The following is a 14,696-nucleotide window of genomic DNA, read 5'->3' as shown; positions in this document are numbered from 1 at the left end:
ATTCATTACTCAGGTAGAAGTATAGATACTAGAGTTTAAAAATACTCCTGTAGAAGTTGAAGTATCAACTCAAGTTTTTACTCAAGTAAAAGTATAAAAGTACTGGTTTCAAAACTACCTAAAGTATAAAAGTAAAAGTAATGTAAGGGGGAAAAAAGCCATTAAGGACAAAAGCCATTGAAAATGAATGCATCTTAGTATAATGCAAATATATTAAAGAACCATATATGTGTACTATTGAGCATTAACATGTGTTTCAGAGAGCAGGAGATATGATGACTAGTTGCCTATAAGTATTGTAATGGTGCATAAAGTCAAACTTCAGAGGCATGTTATCATTTATCCTAACCTTTATTGGAATGTACATCCAAGTTTAGTTGCAGGAATCTGAGGGCAACGGATGTAAGAACAAAACTGGACAAGAACATCTGAAACAACCACAACCAAATTCACTCTATCTGGATGGAGCAATTTAACTGGATTTTAAGGCTGAAATGAAATAGAGTAACGAGGCTGTTTTTAAAATGTAAGGAGTAAAAAGTACAGATAATTGCGTGAAAATGTAAGGAGTAGAAGTAAAAAGTCGTCTGAAAAATAATTACTCCAGTGAAGTATAAATAACCAAAATTTCTACTTAAGTAAGGTAACAAAGTATTTGTACTTTGTTACTTGACACCTCTGTTTGTACAGCACAATTCAACACAAGGTAATTCAAAGTGCTTTACATCAACATTAAAAGCGGCAAGACATAATTAAACAGTAAATAACAAATGATAAGAAAATAGGTAAAATAATAAAAAGCACAAGTTTTTAAAAATTAAGTGCAGTAGAGTACAGCAGGTAAGTATTTAATTTAGGAGTAAGCTTCAGTAAACAGTAATGTTTTTAACCCTGATTTAAAGGATCTACAGTTGGAGCAGACCTCAGGTCTACAGGAAGTTTGTTCCACCGGTGAGGAGCAGAATAACTGAACGCTGCCTCACCTTACTTGGTTCTGGTTCTTGGGAACCACAACAAACCAGATCCAGATGAACCTCAGGGGTCTGGGAGCTTCATAGGAACTAACAGATCAACCATGTATTTTGGTCCAAGACCATTCAGTGCTTTGTAGACCAGCAGTAAGATTTTAAACTCTATCCTTTGACTCACTGGAAGTCAGTGTAGCCACTTCATGACCGGTGTAATGTGGTCCAGGACTATAAAAAGAATAAACAACCCACAGCATTGAAACACTGAAAACATTTGAAGTTGCAAGGAGTTTATTTTCACCATAATCCAAAAACAGTGCTTTTTGAAGAAAGAAAAACACTCAAAAAATAGGATTTAACATATCTTTGTTATTCACATATAATAAGTATTGCATAAAAGCTTTTCTGTGTTTAATGACTAGCATTCTCTCCACATGACCTCATATTAGCCGAAGACATCAAAAACAAATCAGTGACAATGTCTGAGAAAAAAAATTGGCAAAGGCTTTTTGTTCAGAGGTTATGTAACACAAACATACTACAGATTCATTATACAATTACTGATTACAGAAATAATGTTTCACTTTTAATACTTTTATAATTACAAATGAGGAAAGATAGTATAGGATGGGTAAGCTTTGGATGAAGGCATGACCAGCTGTGAAAGGTCAGATTTTTAGTAAATCATTATAGCTGTAAAACTAACAACAAGCAGCACGACAAACCACGTGACTGAAAACATATTATAAAACACCATTTTACAAAAATAAACATTAGCACCATGGCTTTTAGGAATTTTCCTAAATAAAAAACACAGAAATCTGCTTAGAAAAATAGACTAAAAGCAAGGAACATGGATGTCCTATGCAGCACACAGATGTATCTATTAAAAACATCAATTTGTAGCAAGTTTCATCAACTTGACATAAAGTTACTGAAACATTTCAGGGAATTTCAAGAGTGAACTTGCAAAAAGACAAGTGACTTGATCAGGTGTTTTTTCTTTAGAGAACTTGATAAGTAATAAAACAGTGCAAGTATTATGTACACAATATACAAAATTAATAAATAGCTTCTGTTTACTCATTGACATGTTGGTGAATCAGGTCTGCTATCCAATCCACACATCTTGGAGGAGGCACGTAAGGTTTTGGCCATTTTCAATAATGTCTCTGCAAACTTAAGTAAACACTCATAAAACTTGTGTTGGTGACCTCCATATCAAGTTGCACTGTAAACGGAGGAAGAGAGCAGGAGTGAGCATCACTGTGTTCACAGTATAAACTCCAGGAACTGCTGCTCATCACTCAACATGTCCAGGGAGAGGCAGTTGGTAGATCGGCGGCCATAGAAACAAGGTTTGGATTGGCAGTGCAAAAGGGGATAATAACTGTGATCATCCAAAGTCTTTGTACTCGTCGTGGTATCTGGGAGCCCAAAGGTGTAACTGTGGGAGGAATCCGGGGGCAGTGCCATTCCTGCAGGCGGTGGGACCAGACGGACGTCATCTAGACTGTGGCTGTGTCGGTCCACGCTAGCGTGCGCTCTGGATTTCTGTACCTGAAAAGCAAACAAAGGGTTAAGTGAATAAACTAACAAAAAAGAAGAAAATAGAGGGAAAGAAATTGCAAGCCTGACCTGATTTAAACTCTCTGTATTTGATGACGTTCCAACATCTTTACTGCAGTCTATGTTACACTCCTTGTCTTCTGTGAAGCCCACATGATTTTATTGGTCAGTTTTGATGAGGACAAGACCGAACAGTGTTTAAAAATAAAAAGGAGGAGGAAAAAAAAACAAAAAAAACAACCAAGATAGTGGAGTGAGGACAGTTAAATTAGTGGTACCTGGTGAGCGTATATCAGAGAAGAAGCCTGGACAATCCACAGATATCCCCTCCAGAAGATCAGCTAACTGGAACATCTGATAAGGACCATCAACCAGAGCCTCCTTTGGTCTTTCAGCGCTGGTTTTACTTTCTAGTAAAAAGAAAATGTCATATTCAGACTCTATCAAATGTACAAACGTTATCACTACTTATATTTCCCGAGTTTGTGGTTCCATTTAGGGCTGGGGATCGATTCAAATATCAAGAATCGATTCGATTCCGATTCTTAAGATTTAGAATCGATTATCACGATCCGATATTGATTTGGGTTACTGTTAATAAAACTGTTTTTTCAGCTGTTGCATGTTATATGACTGTGTAGTTATGCAACATATTACTACTAGTATTATATTGAGATTCAACAGCAAGTATTGCAGCTAATGATGCTGTAAGGACCAATCAGCTCCCAGAATGCTGATAGAACTGCTTTCAGAAACATCATGTCGGGCAGAATTACCAAACAGATCCAGGGCAGCAAACAGAGGACGAAAGAAATCGCTTTTATTTTTTCCCCATTTATGACAATTTGGTTTTTAACATTTATGCAAATGTAACCCCAAGACAGTATATAAAGCAAAGAAATATAGACAATGTATGCAATTATAACTGAAAACTTTAATGTTTTCATACCTTTAAACATATTTAAAGGCAAAAACATGGCACCAGTTATTCTCATGTCCAACAAAATATTCCCTTTTTGGGCATAAACAAAAAAGTACCAAAAGTTGTAATGTAGTGATGGAAAAAAAAAAATAATAATTTTTTTTTTTAAATCGATCTTTAGACATATGAATCGATTTTTAGGAATTAATATGAGAATCGATTTAAATTGGAGAATCGATTTTTTCCAACACAGGCCTAGTCCCATTAGCAGCAGAGATGGACAATATGATGCCCATGTTTAAAATAAGCATTTTAAAATATAAAGTAGTGTTCTGTAATTTGGATTATGAAAAAAGGTTTTTATTTTGTATTGTATAAAAATACTTCAGTGCTTTGTGTTTCGTAGTTTGAAAAAAACAACAAAAAAACATAAAAAAACAACTCTGTCATGTACAAGATGACATAACAGGAAAGTGATGCCTGGCACCTCTGAATCATTGTAGAGGACTTGTCCAGGCAGATCACCAGAACTGCTCCAGCACAGGTGAGTAACTTACAACACAAGTGTTTCCTTCACTCAAACATATACCACCATTTCAGGTAAGTGTTGGTGTTTTATAGGAACCCAGGAAAACTTTTTATCCAAAACAGAGTTCTCTAAGAGTTGGATATTAAGATGTAGCTTGATACGTTTAGCCTAATGTCAGCTGTACAGTGGCTGTAAACAGTAAAGTGTTTATTTGCTTGAACAACTTCACTGCATTGATCCATGAAATGGTTTAATGTGTTCAAACACACAGACAAAGCTAGACTTCTGTAGGAATGATATTGTGCTGCGAGCAGGCTACATTTTTTTTTCTTTTTTTAAATATCTTTTTATTTCACAAAAGAAAGGCAATCAGATACATCCTTAATGACGGTAGGTCTTACAATTTTCTTTTGTGCACGCATGCCAACTACCGCCTACGCCGCCTACCTACTGTTACTTACTGATGTAAGTAACAGTAGGGGCATTAAAACTCAAATACCTACAGATACATAAGATACATAAAGTAAATGACAGCAATAGAACAGCAATCAGCGTACAATGAAGTTCTCTAAACCAGAGAATAATGGGAACCAAAATTCTTGAAAAAGATAGCCACGGTTATATTTTTCCAACGTTAGTTTTTCTAATGGTAGAAATGCTGTGAGTTGATCTATGAAAGTCTTATAAGATGGTGGGGAATCATTCTTCCAAAATAAAAGTATACATTTTTTTGCAAAGTAAGTGATCAAAATTAATATCCTGCATTTTTTGTTATCTAGTTGTAAATTATATATGTAATTTAATAAATATAAACTACTGGTTAAATAACATTTTTTGTCCAGGATTAATTGTGTAAGGGAATGAATTGAATTCCAATAACTTTGTAAACGGTCGCATTCCCAAAACATATGCATGAATGTCCCCTCCATCTCTAGCAGGCTACATTTGAGAGAGGAGCTGTAATCCTCACCTTCCTCTTGCCAGTCTTCGTCTTCCATTCCAGGCTTACTGATGGAGTTGAACCCAGAGGTGCACGGGCTGTCCCGTCTTGCTGATCCCAGACCCTTCTCTCCATGCAGGGGAGCTTCTTCCTCCGTGGAGGTGACCTCGGTGCTGATGCTGTGCTGCCGGGCGTCTGCCTCGATGCCGGAGCTGCTGGTGGAGTGTCGGGACAGACCAGGGCTGCTTTCACTGCCCGGTGGGTCCACATCTAGGTCGTCACTAATGTACGACTCTCTGTAACACTTTTTCTCTAAAAAGAAGAAAATTCACGTTAAAATAATTTTTTTTTAAATCTCCAAAACAAATAAAACTGTTGCGTCAAATGTTGTCAGAATGATCTGACTAGATATCAAATAGGCCTTCGATACAGTGACACTGAAAACTTTATTTATACCGACAAAAGAACCAATTTGAATCTACGATGACTGAGGGAAACTTACATACATACATATATATATTAGTGTATGTATATATATATATATATATATATATATATATATATATATATATATACACACACACACACACACACACACACACACATACATACATATTTCAGCTACAACACTATGTACAGACATTTTCTTCACTACAACACAATCCTGTTATTTGTCTCAGTAAGAAACAATAGAATTGCGAATTTCCCCGCTGTGGGATTAATAAAGGAATATCTTATAATACATGTAAAAGATTTCTATAAGAATTCTTGTTTTATGAAGAGCTGCTTTTTGTTCATCTTGTGAGTAAAACATGTTTTGTAAATAAACAGGAGGAATCATTCATATTAGGGAGGTTTACACCGATGTGGGAGCTGTTGTTCACGTAAGGAAATCATTCTGGTTTAAACATGTGGAAGTCCTGAGTCACTCTAAGGAAAGGTTATTTAAATTATTTTAAAAAAGCAGAGCAACTGTGTTTCACAGCATTTATGAAGAAATTGGCATAAAGTACTGACTAAATTACTGAGAAACTAGTTATGCTGCTCCTGCTGGAAACTGCTCGAGGCTGACAGTGGTTTTATAGAGCTGTTGCGAAATAAGGGACTCTGCATTATTTATGCATTCAGCTTCCAGGAGCTGCTGAGGTGCTTTTCTGAGGGCAGTGTAGCCCCACAACCAAACTGTAACCCTGCGTTCTCACTGAAAGCGTCAAAAATCTCCCGACGCCAGCATCTCGCTGCTTGGTGCGTTCACACTGAAAGCTGCATGCACTGTTGACGCCTGCAGTGGGCGGGGCTTAAAGCTGCGCTGCAGAACTGGAGGGAACATTGGGAACAGCCTACACAATTTCAGTTTCCTATTTCACCATAGATCACAGTTTGGGACGCCTTCTTTATATTTTAGCGTTATTTCCGCGTAGATAAGAGTGAGTTTGATGCTCCTTTGTCTTGTCCGCGGATCAACATCAACCGCCAGAGCCCACTCCCGGTGAACCATAAATCCGCCTAGGCTGATTTATGGTTTAGCGTCACACCAACACAGAGCCGACGGCGTAGGGTTTGCGGCGACCCTACGCCGTCGGCTATGCCGTCGATTTAACGCGGAACCATAATTCAGGCGAAGCTGCAGTCTGTCTGCGCTGATCACAGACACACCGGGTCGGAGCGGATTTGGTCATGATGATTAACCTGTGTTTTGTGATTAATAAGCACAGGTTTTAATTATTTTTCGTTGGATCAATGTAGCAAATAAAATCGTCGGGACCATCCAATTCCTCACCCATCAGATACATGTTTCGCATGAGCAGTTCAGGTAAAAACGACAGTCAAATCAGCAAAAATGTCATTTTACTGGATGAAATATATTAATTCCTGATAAAATAAGTTTGTTAGTGACAGCTCTGCTCCTGTATGCATGTGAATGAGTGTACGTTTGTGTGTACATGAAAGTACAATCTGCATTGAGGCTTCTCGCTTCGAGAATCCCGGTCTGTGATTGGACGACGCCTCGGCATCGCCGCTGCTCATTTGCATAAAGTTAAGATTTTTCAACTTTTGACGCGCAAATTGACGCGCCGGTCCCGCCGCCTCTCGACGCCCGTTTTTCATAGACAATGAATGGCAGCCAGACGCTTATGACGCCCGTGACGCTTTCAGTGTTAACAGGGGGTAACAATCTCCTTGTCATGGCAGCTACTCCCCCTCCCCTACCTTTGCTCTCCTCCAGCTGGCGGAGGTGTTTGAGTGCAGGCTGCAGACTGAGGTAGAGCTGGTGGCTGCTGCTCAGGTGTAACAGGAGGTGTCGAGAGCGGAACGATGACCCAGTGTAGTACACCAGCTTCCTCGCTGACGGTAAGCCATCTGGTTGGATCTCAAATTTCTTACCCTGAATGGGGAAATATAAATTTCTTCACCCACTAAGTAATTACAAGAATTTAAATCAATCTCATTGGGGAATGGAAATGAGCGATGGAGAAGCGTTCATACCAGGAAGGTTAGACGGCCAACATTTGACCAAGGGAAGTCATATAGCAGCTGTCGCATGTTGTTCACCTCCTACAAAACACACAAACACACATAACGTATAAATCTGCTTAAATGCATTTCAGAATGAGTGATCAATAACCAATTGTCTTTTTGGAGCCATCTGGACTTAGAAGAGGCCAAGGGCTTCTCGAGATATCTCACGGTCTGTTGGCTTTTAATCAGCAAGGCCTGGTGTGCTAATCCTCCCCCCAGATGGCCCCTGATGGATAGATCAAACAACTGACAGGCACGGCAGGCAGCTATCTTCTGCCAGACTGCTGTTGATGGCAATCCCACACATTCCTCACATTGCTAGTCAGGGGTTTTACTTGGACTACAGATGGAACGACTGAATCTTTGAGTCAACACAGAGTTGCTTTTGTGTACGCATGTGATGGTGTACATGCTGTGCATTAATAATACTAGAAACACACTCATACCTGATAAACTTGCATTCCTCGTAGGGTCAGACCAAGCAATGCTGTTCCTCTCTCCTCTTTTTTATCCTGGAAAGACGAATGATGAGATGTCAGAGAGGCAACTGCATGGCTCTGATAAGATAACTGTTTCACAGCTGAGCCTCCCTCCTTTTTCCTTGAGAAACACTGACCTGATGCTAACAATGCATTTAAGAGTGATGGTGTATCACCCAATGGATGAACCAGCCTTCAAAATATCCTTCAGTACATGAGTTATTATGAATAGGGAGGAAAAACACCCTGGGATAGTTGAAGGATTATATAACCGCCCTGTAGTCATTTGTCCAACACAGCTCAAATGAGGCCAAACAAATACTTTGGTTGGCCCAGCAGAGAATGTTCTCTTGGAATACATGAAAAAATACACTGAAATTTAATTCACTAGCATAAAAATGCAAATAAAAAAGAGCCTACAGTTTTGTGTGACCCATCAGCACTCATTTCAAAACATATTCACAATATAGTGACTCATGACCTTTTGCAATCTGTAAAATGTGACAGGTACGTCCTCAAGTTGACACGAGTCTCTAATGAAGCAGAGGACGGCATCACGAGCGGACATCCCCCACAACTCCTGGTGTACTTTGGGCCCATGGCACAGGAGATAGCTCTCGCCACGTTTGGCTATGATCTACAGCAGGAAGAGGGTGCAGATGTGCAGAAGGAAGCAGACAGCTCAGAATCAGAAATGGAAAATTGTTCAATATTTCAAGGAAAATTGCATGAGCTCAAAAGTTTTTTTTTGTATTTCAAAAGGTTTTTGCCACCACATAAGTTGCACTTACCCATGGAGGAAAGTAGTCCTTGGGTTCAAAGTAAGGCGTGACCTCCGCTCCCTCCCTTTCCAGGGGGTGGTCAGCGAGGTCGGCCTGTAGTGCGTAACCTGCCAGCTGGAAGTAAACCTCCTCCTGCTGACGACATTCAGAGTGCAGCACTCGCTCCCGCAAGGCAGAGTAGTAGAGATGTCGCGCCTTTCGCTCACTGGTACCACATGTACACAAACAAATGAGAAGAAAAAAACCCACGAAGAACATGAAGAAGGTCTAAGCTGGAGAACATGCAGCAAACATTCATCCAAAAGAACATACCTAATGAGTCTTCCATTCTCAACATAAAACTGCACTTTGAGGAAGAGCACTAGAAAAAAGGGTCTCTTCTGTGATACCTGTGGAGACAGTAATGTCAGAATTATCGTGTGCGAGCCACCTTCTTGTCATAATAAAATCGAAGATGGTGGACAAATTAAAGTCATTTTCCAACTAAATGTTTAGGAGAAAGTAAAGAAATCAACATTTGTTGCAAAAGAGTGGCTTGCCTTCCCAGAGTCTTGCTTCCATTCCTTAGGAAAGTACTTGGTTAGCTTTTCTTCCATGTCTAAAAATACATGCTCATTGTCTGGAAAGGAGAAGAGAGAGGTTGGAAACGGGGAGATGCACACAGACCAAGCAATAATGTAACCAAGCGTAAAATTCGCCTGACAATGGGATTCATTAAGGCAAAAGACAAAAAAAAAAGCCCTTGTTTGTCCTATGTGTAAACGGGGCTACCCGGAAGCTATGACTACAATGGCAAAAAAGAAAAGAAAAATTCTGTATCCATCTTATAATCCCAGTTATAACATAAACCAAACACTTCTGGCAGGAGTTGTGTTGATTTAAGACACTTTAACCTTTTGAAGAGATGGACAGTCAACATTTAGATATTTTACAGTTTATACATCATGCAACCGAATGCAAGGCATGATATCAGTATTGATTTGACAAACGTTTTACTTTCATCTCACTGGAAGATGTAAGAAGCCATTTGCAAACTCTGCATTAAGATGTGTAGAACACAGCCAGTGGTCCAGTGAATCACAACATAGGCATTCTCCATTTGATCCACTTCATCACTTTAGTTCAACTACGTGTAGCCGAATCAGGCTCACCAAGCTGTGTCACAACACTCGCCCCCCCCATCCCCCCACTCGGTTTTCATTAAACCTCATTCTCGTCTCATTCCCGCTCTGACTCACTCGTACTCCCTCAGTTGTCATTCCAAAGCGAGGCCTTTGAGTAACAGCGAGTGAGCCAGCCTGTGTCATGACATGCCCCCCCCCGACACCAACCCCGTACCCCATTTACCTCCTCCAACAACCCTCCCCTTCCCGTCAACGACCCATCCCTCCTCAGCATAGCAGAGGAATGCAAGGCTGCATTCCAGGCTTAATGAAGTTAATATCACAGGGATCTATACCCAAATGATCGCTGAACCAACACCACAAAAACAAAAGCCCGTTGTTCAAGTGGTGAACCAAGCAAGATTACCGAGGTATTTCAATGCATTTTTAAAACAGAAAACACACCAAGGAGAAAGTTCAGGACTTTGGTCAGTGGCTAAAGTGGATTACACCATTCAATTATGCAGACTGAGGGCAGAATTATATTTTTGTTTTAGTAATATAGCCTAATGGTGGGAACTTAGGGTTCCCCAGCACAAGTGCCACTGCAGTAAACCATGCTCTCATCTAAATCTGGTTTGTACTGTAACTGTAAGAGTGCTGAAATGTGTTACTTCATTACCGATAATCACATTTTCACATGTGTACTGCAGGATAAGTTGGCTTTCAGATCCAGATGCTGGTAAGGGTCCATACCTTCGTGTAAATGTTGAGGTTGGTGTCTGTCTTATGTCTATATGTATTTTAGTAGTTTTTTTTGTTATTGTTATACTGAACGTCACTCTGGTGTGGCACATAGAAAAATAAAGTAAAAAAAAAATTAAAATTAAATGGAAAAAAAACTAAAAAATAAAAAAAATGGTCACACTCAATAGCCTCACAAACAAACTAAAATTGTCCCACTTGTTTTACAGATATATATATTCTATTGTTGCTTGAGAAAATCCATTAAAGGTGTCCATATTTCTTCGAAAAAAAATAAATAAGTAAAAAAATTTTAAAAAAAAGGGTCCATGCCGGGTGAACTCACCTCTCACCACAGTGAGGCCAAAGAAATGCAGCTCTTTGATTCCGAGAAGCTCTTTTACTCTATTGAAAACATCCTGCCCTGAGGACTTCAGCTGAAGCAGGTGAAAGAAAAAGAAAAAAAAAAAAAGTGTTTTCAATATGCATTCACAATGAAGTATACAGCATGCCATGTGCCAGTACAAAACTGTACAGGACTGATAACATATCCAGCGAAAGCACCAAGAGAGAACAATGGCCGTCTAATCAGACCTCTGATGATAGCACGAAACACATTCGGAAATACTCACCCCAACACCGATATCCAGTTGGTCTTTATTTGGAAGGAGAACACAAATGGTTCGCTCATGTTTTGCAGAGAAAGACATGATGTCCTGTGAACGTCTGTGATAAGAACTGCTTTTACGTTGAACGCCTTCAGCGTTTTCCTCCTAATCTCTGTCCTTCAGTTATGTGTTCCAGGGGGAGTCATCCATATTGCATCTAAAAAGGCCAATTACATCAGAGTGAGGCAAGCAAAGCCATGGCAAACATAATCCAAGAACATTTCAACATTAATATTGACAACAGCAGAACAGAATGTAAAAGATAATCGACCGGTATGTTCCTGCACCAAACCACTCCTGTATATTCTTCTGGACTATTGCTGCATTAGTCCAAGCGTTGACAGCCAAAGCAAAACACAATCCCACTTGCAGACACAAGAACATGCATGTGTCTCATTATCCAACAAGCAGATTAACGCAACATGGCTTGACCCTTCTGAGGGGTTAAATGACAAGCATTTTACCACTGCATCTTCCTTCCAGGAGCTCCAACCAGGATTGAATCTAAAATAGTGCTCAAAATAAGTTGATCCATCTTTAGGGGGCAAAAAAAAGAAAAGAAAGAGAAACAATAAAAACTATAAAAACACAAAAATCGTGTATTTGGGGTCGTGGGACATTCAGTGTGATCATATTAACTGGAAACAATCAGTCTACATTTGAAAGACATTACAGTGGAAACTGCATGTGTTCATGCAGATAATTCTTAAAATACCAACAGCACTCAACAAGAACCCAAGGTTCACTGAATCTTGCTCCGTTATGCTGACCCAAAGCCCCAACTGGTACGAAGCTCATCTACTTAACGTCTAAGAATCAATTAATCAGGTTAATTACTGCTGTGCGCCGACTGTGATCCCTTAAATCCTGCTCGGGATAAAGCTCGAAGGGGATATTGAAGGAAAAAAAAAAAAAAACAACCCAAAAAAATACATTATTAAAAAAATGTATAAAATAAAACGAATAAATAAATATATATATATATATATATATATATATATATATATATATATATATATATATATATGTTAATTTCTTGCAACATCCGTTAGTAAAAAGCTAACTCCTATAAATAATATGCCATAGTAACACATATTTGGACACACTTTTTATTTTGTGTGTATTTTAAATACCCAGCTCTTCAGTTTATCCTCAAGAGCAGGAGATAAAAGATGTACGCATGCAAGTAAAACCACTACATAAACAAGGAATCCCGAGAGATATAAATCATAAGAAAATAAACAGTAGAAATAGGTGTAGCCAGTGTGAAAAACCAGTTACGAGACCTACAGAAGTCTGTCTTGTAGGCTGATACGGTCATACCGAATATGATTTACAAACGTGTTCAAACACGGCCTCACTGACAACTGAGTGTCAGCACAGATAGGAGAAGAAGGAAAAAAAAACTTGAAATTCCAGTCGTATATCTTATATACCACACAACCATATTAAACTTTACCCAACCCTGGAAAATTAATAAAAGAGGTAAAAATTGCAATATAGTACATTATTTCACAATGTCTTAGCTTCAACCATCAGACTTGATATATGCATATCAATCAATCACACTCTGCTTTTTAAGCCTTGGGCCTGCAGGTACAGTGCACACATTGTTGCATATATTTCTTCTTGTTAGTCAACGGGGTGTAGCGCTGGTTGTATAACTGTAATCATTAAAAACCTAGTGCATCTATAAAGTAGACTTCCAATGACACTTGTGCAATAACAGCACTGTGAGGCAACACGTGATCTGTACTTTCTCTAGTTGGCCCATTTAAAAAGAGAAAAAAAAACAACTATCAGTAATTAACTCATGCCACAATATAAAAATCACAAATATAAAACATTTATAAAATGAGAAAATGTGTTAAACATTCTCACAGAGTGAGTAAAGGGTGTTTGCCTTAACATCTGCTCTGACTACTAGTCTGTCCCAGTTGTTTTGATGAGTATAATGACATGCAGTAAGTCTTCCATGCAATACTTTACCCATCATTTCCTTATAGTCTGTAGTAGTATTTAAGATTCTCAATGAGATCGCTGAAAAATATCCACTAAATGAGAGCACACTTCACCAAATTGAGGCATATGGAAAAGCCACACGAGGCTTCACGGGATGTCGCTGCAAAACCAGCTCACCATCGGTCCAAAACATGTTTGCAGACATCTTCAAAACATCTCCCTCGTTGCTGACAGGCGTGAAATGAGAGCAGCCATCTGTATGCTTTAATTCTTCCTCAAGACTGTTATAATCCTCACTTCTGAGGCCTCAGTAGTGGACAAACAACCTACCCGGTCTGCACTCTGCAAGCTGTCTGAGGCAACAGTAAAGGCTGATTTATGGTTCCGCGTTACACACACGTAGAGCCTACGGCGTAGGGTGCGCGTCGCCGCGTGCCCTACGCCGTATGCTCTGCGTCGATTTAACGTAGAACCATAATTCAGGCTCAACAGGGATCCTGGCTGTTCTCTAAAAACCACAGCAGGAAAAGATAAAGCCGTGCATTTGCATGAGTGGGGGAACACCATGTACGATCTTCCCACTTTAAAACAATAGGGTGAGCCAATCTTTCATTTTTGGGGGGGACCAAGGAGGAGTATGCATACAGGGAAGCATTTAAAACTGAAAAAACAAACTTTTTCCCCCACCCATTACCTTTTTTGCAGGTGGGAAAATAAATAACCCCCTGCAAGTGATGACTCACTACAAAACAGAAACAAAACTGTAACTCCTCTCTCATTATTTTCCCAAAGAAAAATGACATTTTCCAGACCAGGATGGAGTTGTAATGATTTTAGTGCAACAAGTGCATCAGTCAGTTTAACTTGAATGAAGCAGATTACTTACCATCACGGTGGTAGATGACACAACTCAAACCTCACTGCCGGGTAAATTCAGCTTCCAACACGGTCTTATTTCTGTAATCCGAGTAAAAGCATGGCAGAAGTTAGAAAAGGCGCAGCTCACAACATGTTGTACATTCACGTTGTTCACCTCCGCTCCAGCAAACACCCGGACTGAACCATCCCGCCCAGCCGCGGGGGTGCGGCCGGGGACTGGGTTGATGCTGGAAAGGTTTCTAATCATTTTACACCCTATTCCAGAATTGTTTTGGTTTTTTAATCACATTTAGAAAGCCTCAATATGAAATCCTTTATTCAATATAGAGGAACCAACCTCAAAATGTGTAAAATCTATAGCACTGCGCCCCTCCTTCATTCTTTCACAGTGAGTCGCGCTAATTAGAGGGACAGTCACAAGTGTTGCATTTATTTCATTAATTTAAATTGTTGAAGTTAAGTCAGAAGTACCAGTACTCGAGTTGTAAAACAAAATCAGGGGGGATGGTGGATTTTATCATATGGGGGCAGATAATTTGTGCTGATTACAAATAATATAATATATTACAAATAATAGCACTGACCAAAACACCTGCAGAAATACTGCAGGAATGACATAGCAGCAGTTAAA

The 14,696-nt window shown here is 39.4% G+C and overlaps 1 protein-coding gene across 1 annotated transcript; it reads right to left on the bottom strand.

The window, feature by feature from the left end:
* Positions 1-1,255: 1,255 nt before the first annotated feature.
* On the bottom strand, positions 1,256-14,220 carry zgc:172136 (uncharacterized protein LOC566376 homolog). Its single transcript, XM_061744696.1, has 14 exons — positions 14,073-14,220; positions 11,189-11,381; positions 10,903-10,993; positions 9,249-9,328; positions 9,022-9,098; positions 8,719-8,914; positions 8,409-8,564; positions 7,895-7,960; positions 7,416-7,484; positions 7,140-7,314; positions 4,959-5,240; positions 2,816-2,947; positions 2,607-2,677; positions 1,256-2,528 (listed from the first exon to the last, which is right to left on the bottom strand). Exons 2-14 carry the CDS (start codon positions 11,264-11,266, stop codon positions 2,241-2,243), a joined length of 1,761 nt encoding a protein of 586 aa, XP_061600680.1. The 5' UTR covers positions 11,267-11,381; positions 14,073-14,220; the 3' UTR covers positions 1,256-2,240.
* Positions 14,221-14,696: the final 476 nt, after the last annotated feature.

Source organism: Cololabis saira, chromosome 17 (genome assembly GCF_033807715.1).
Source record: "Cololabis saira isolate AMF1-May2022 chromosome 17, fColSai1.1, whole genome shotgun sequence".
Taxonomy (NCBI): domain Eukaryota; kingdom Metazoa; phylum Chordata; class Actinopteri; order Beloniformes; family Belonidae; genus Cololabis; species Cololabis saira.
Note: the sequence above shows the minus strand (reverse complement) of the source record. Positions and strands in the feature narration are given on the sequence as shown.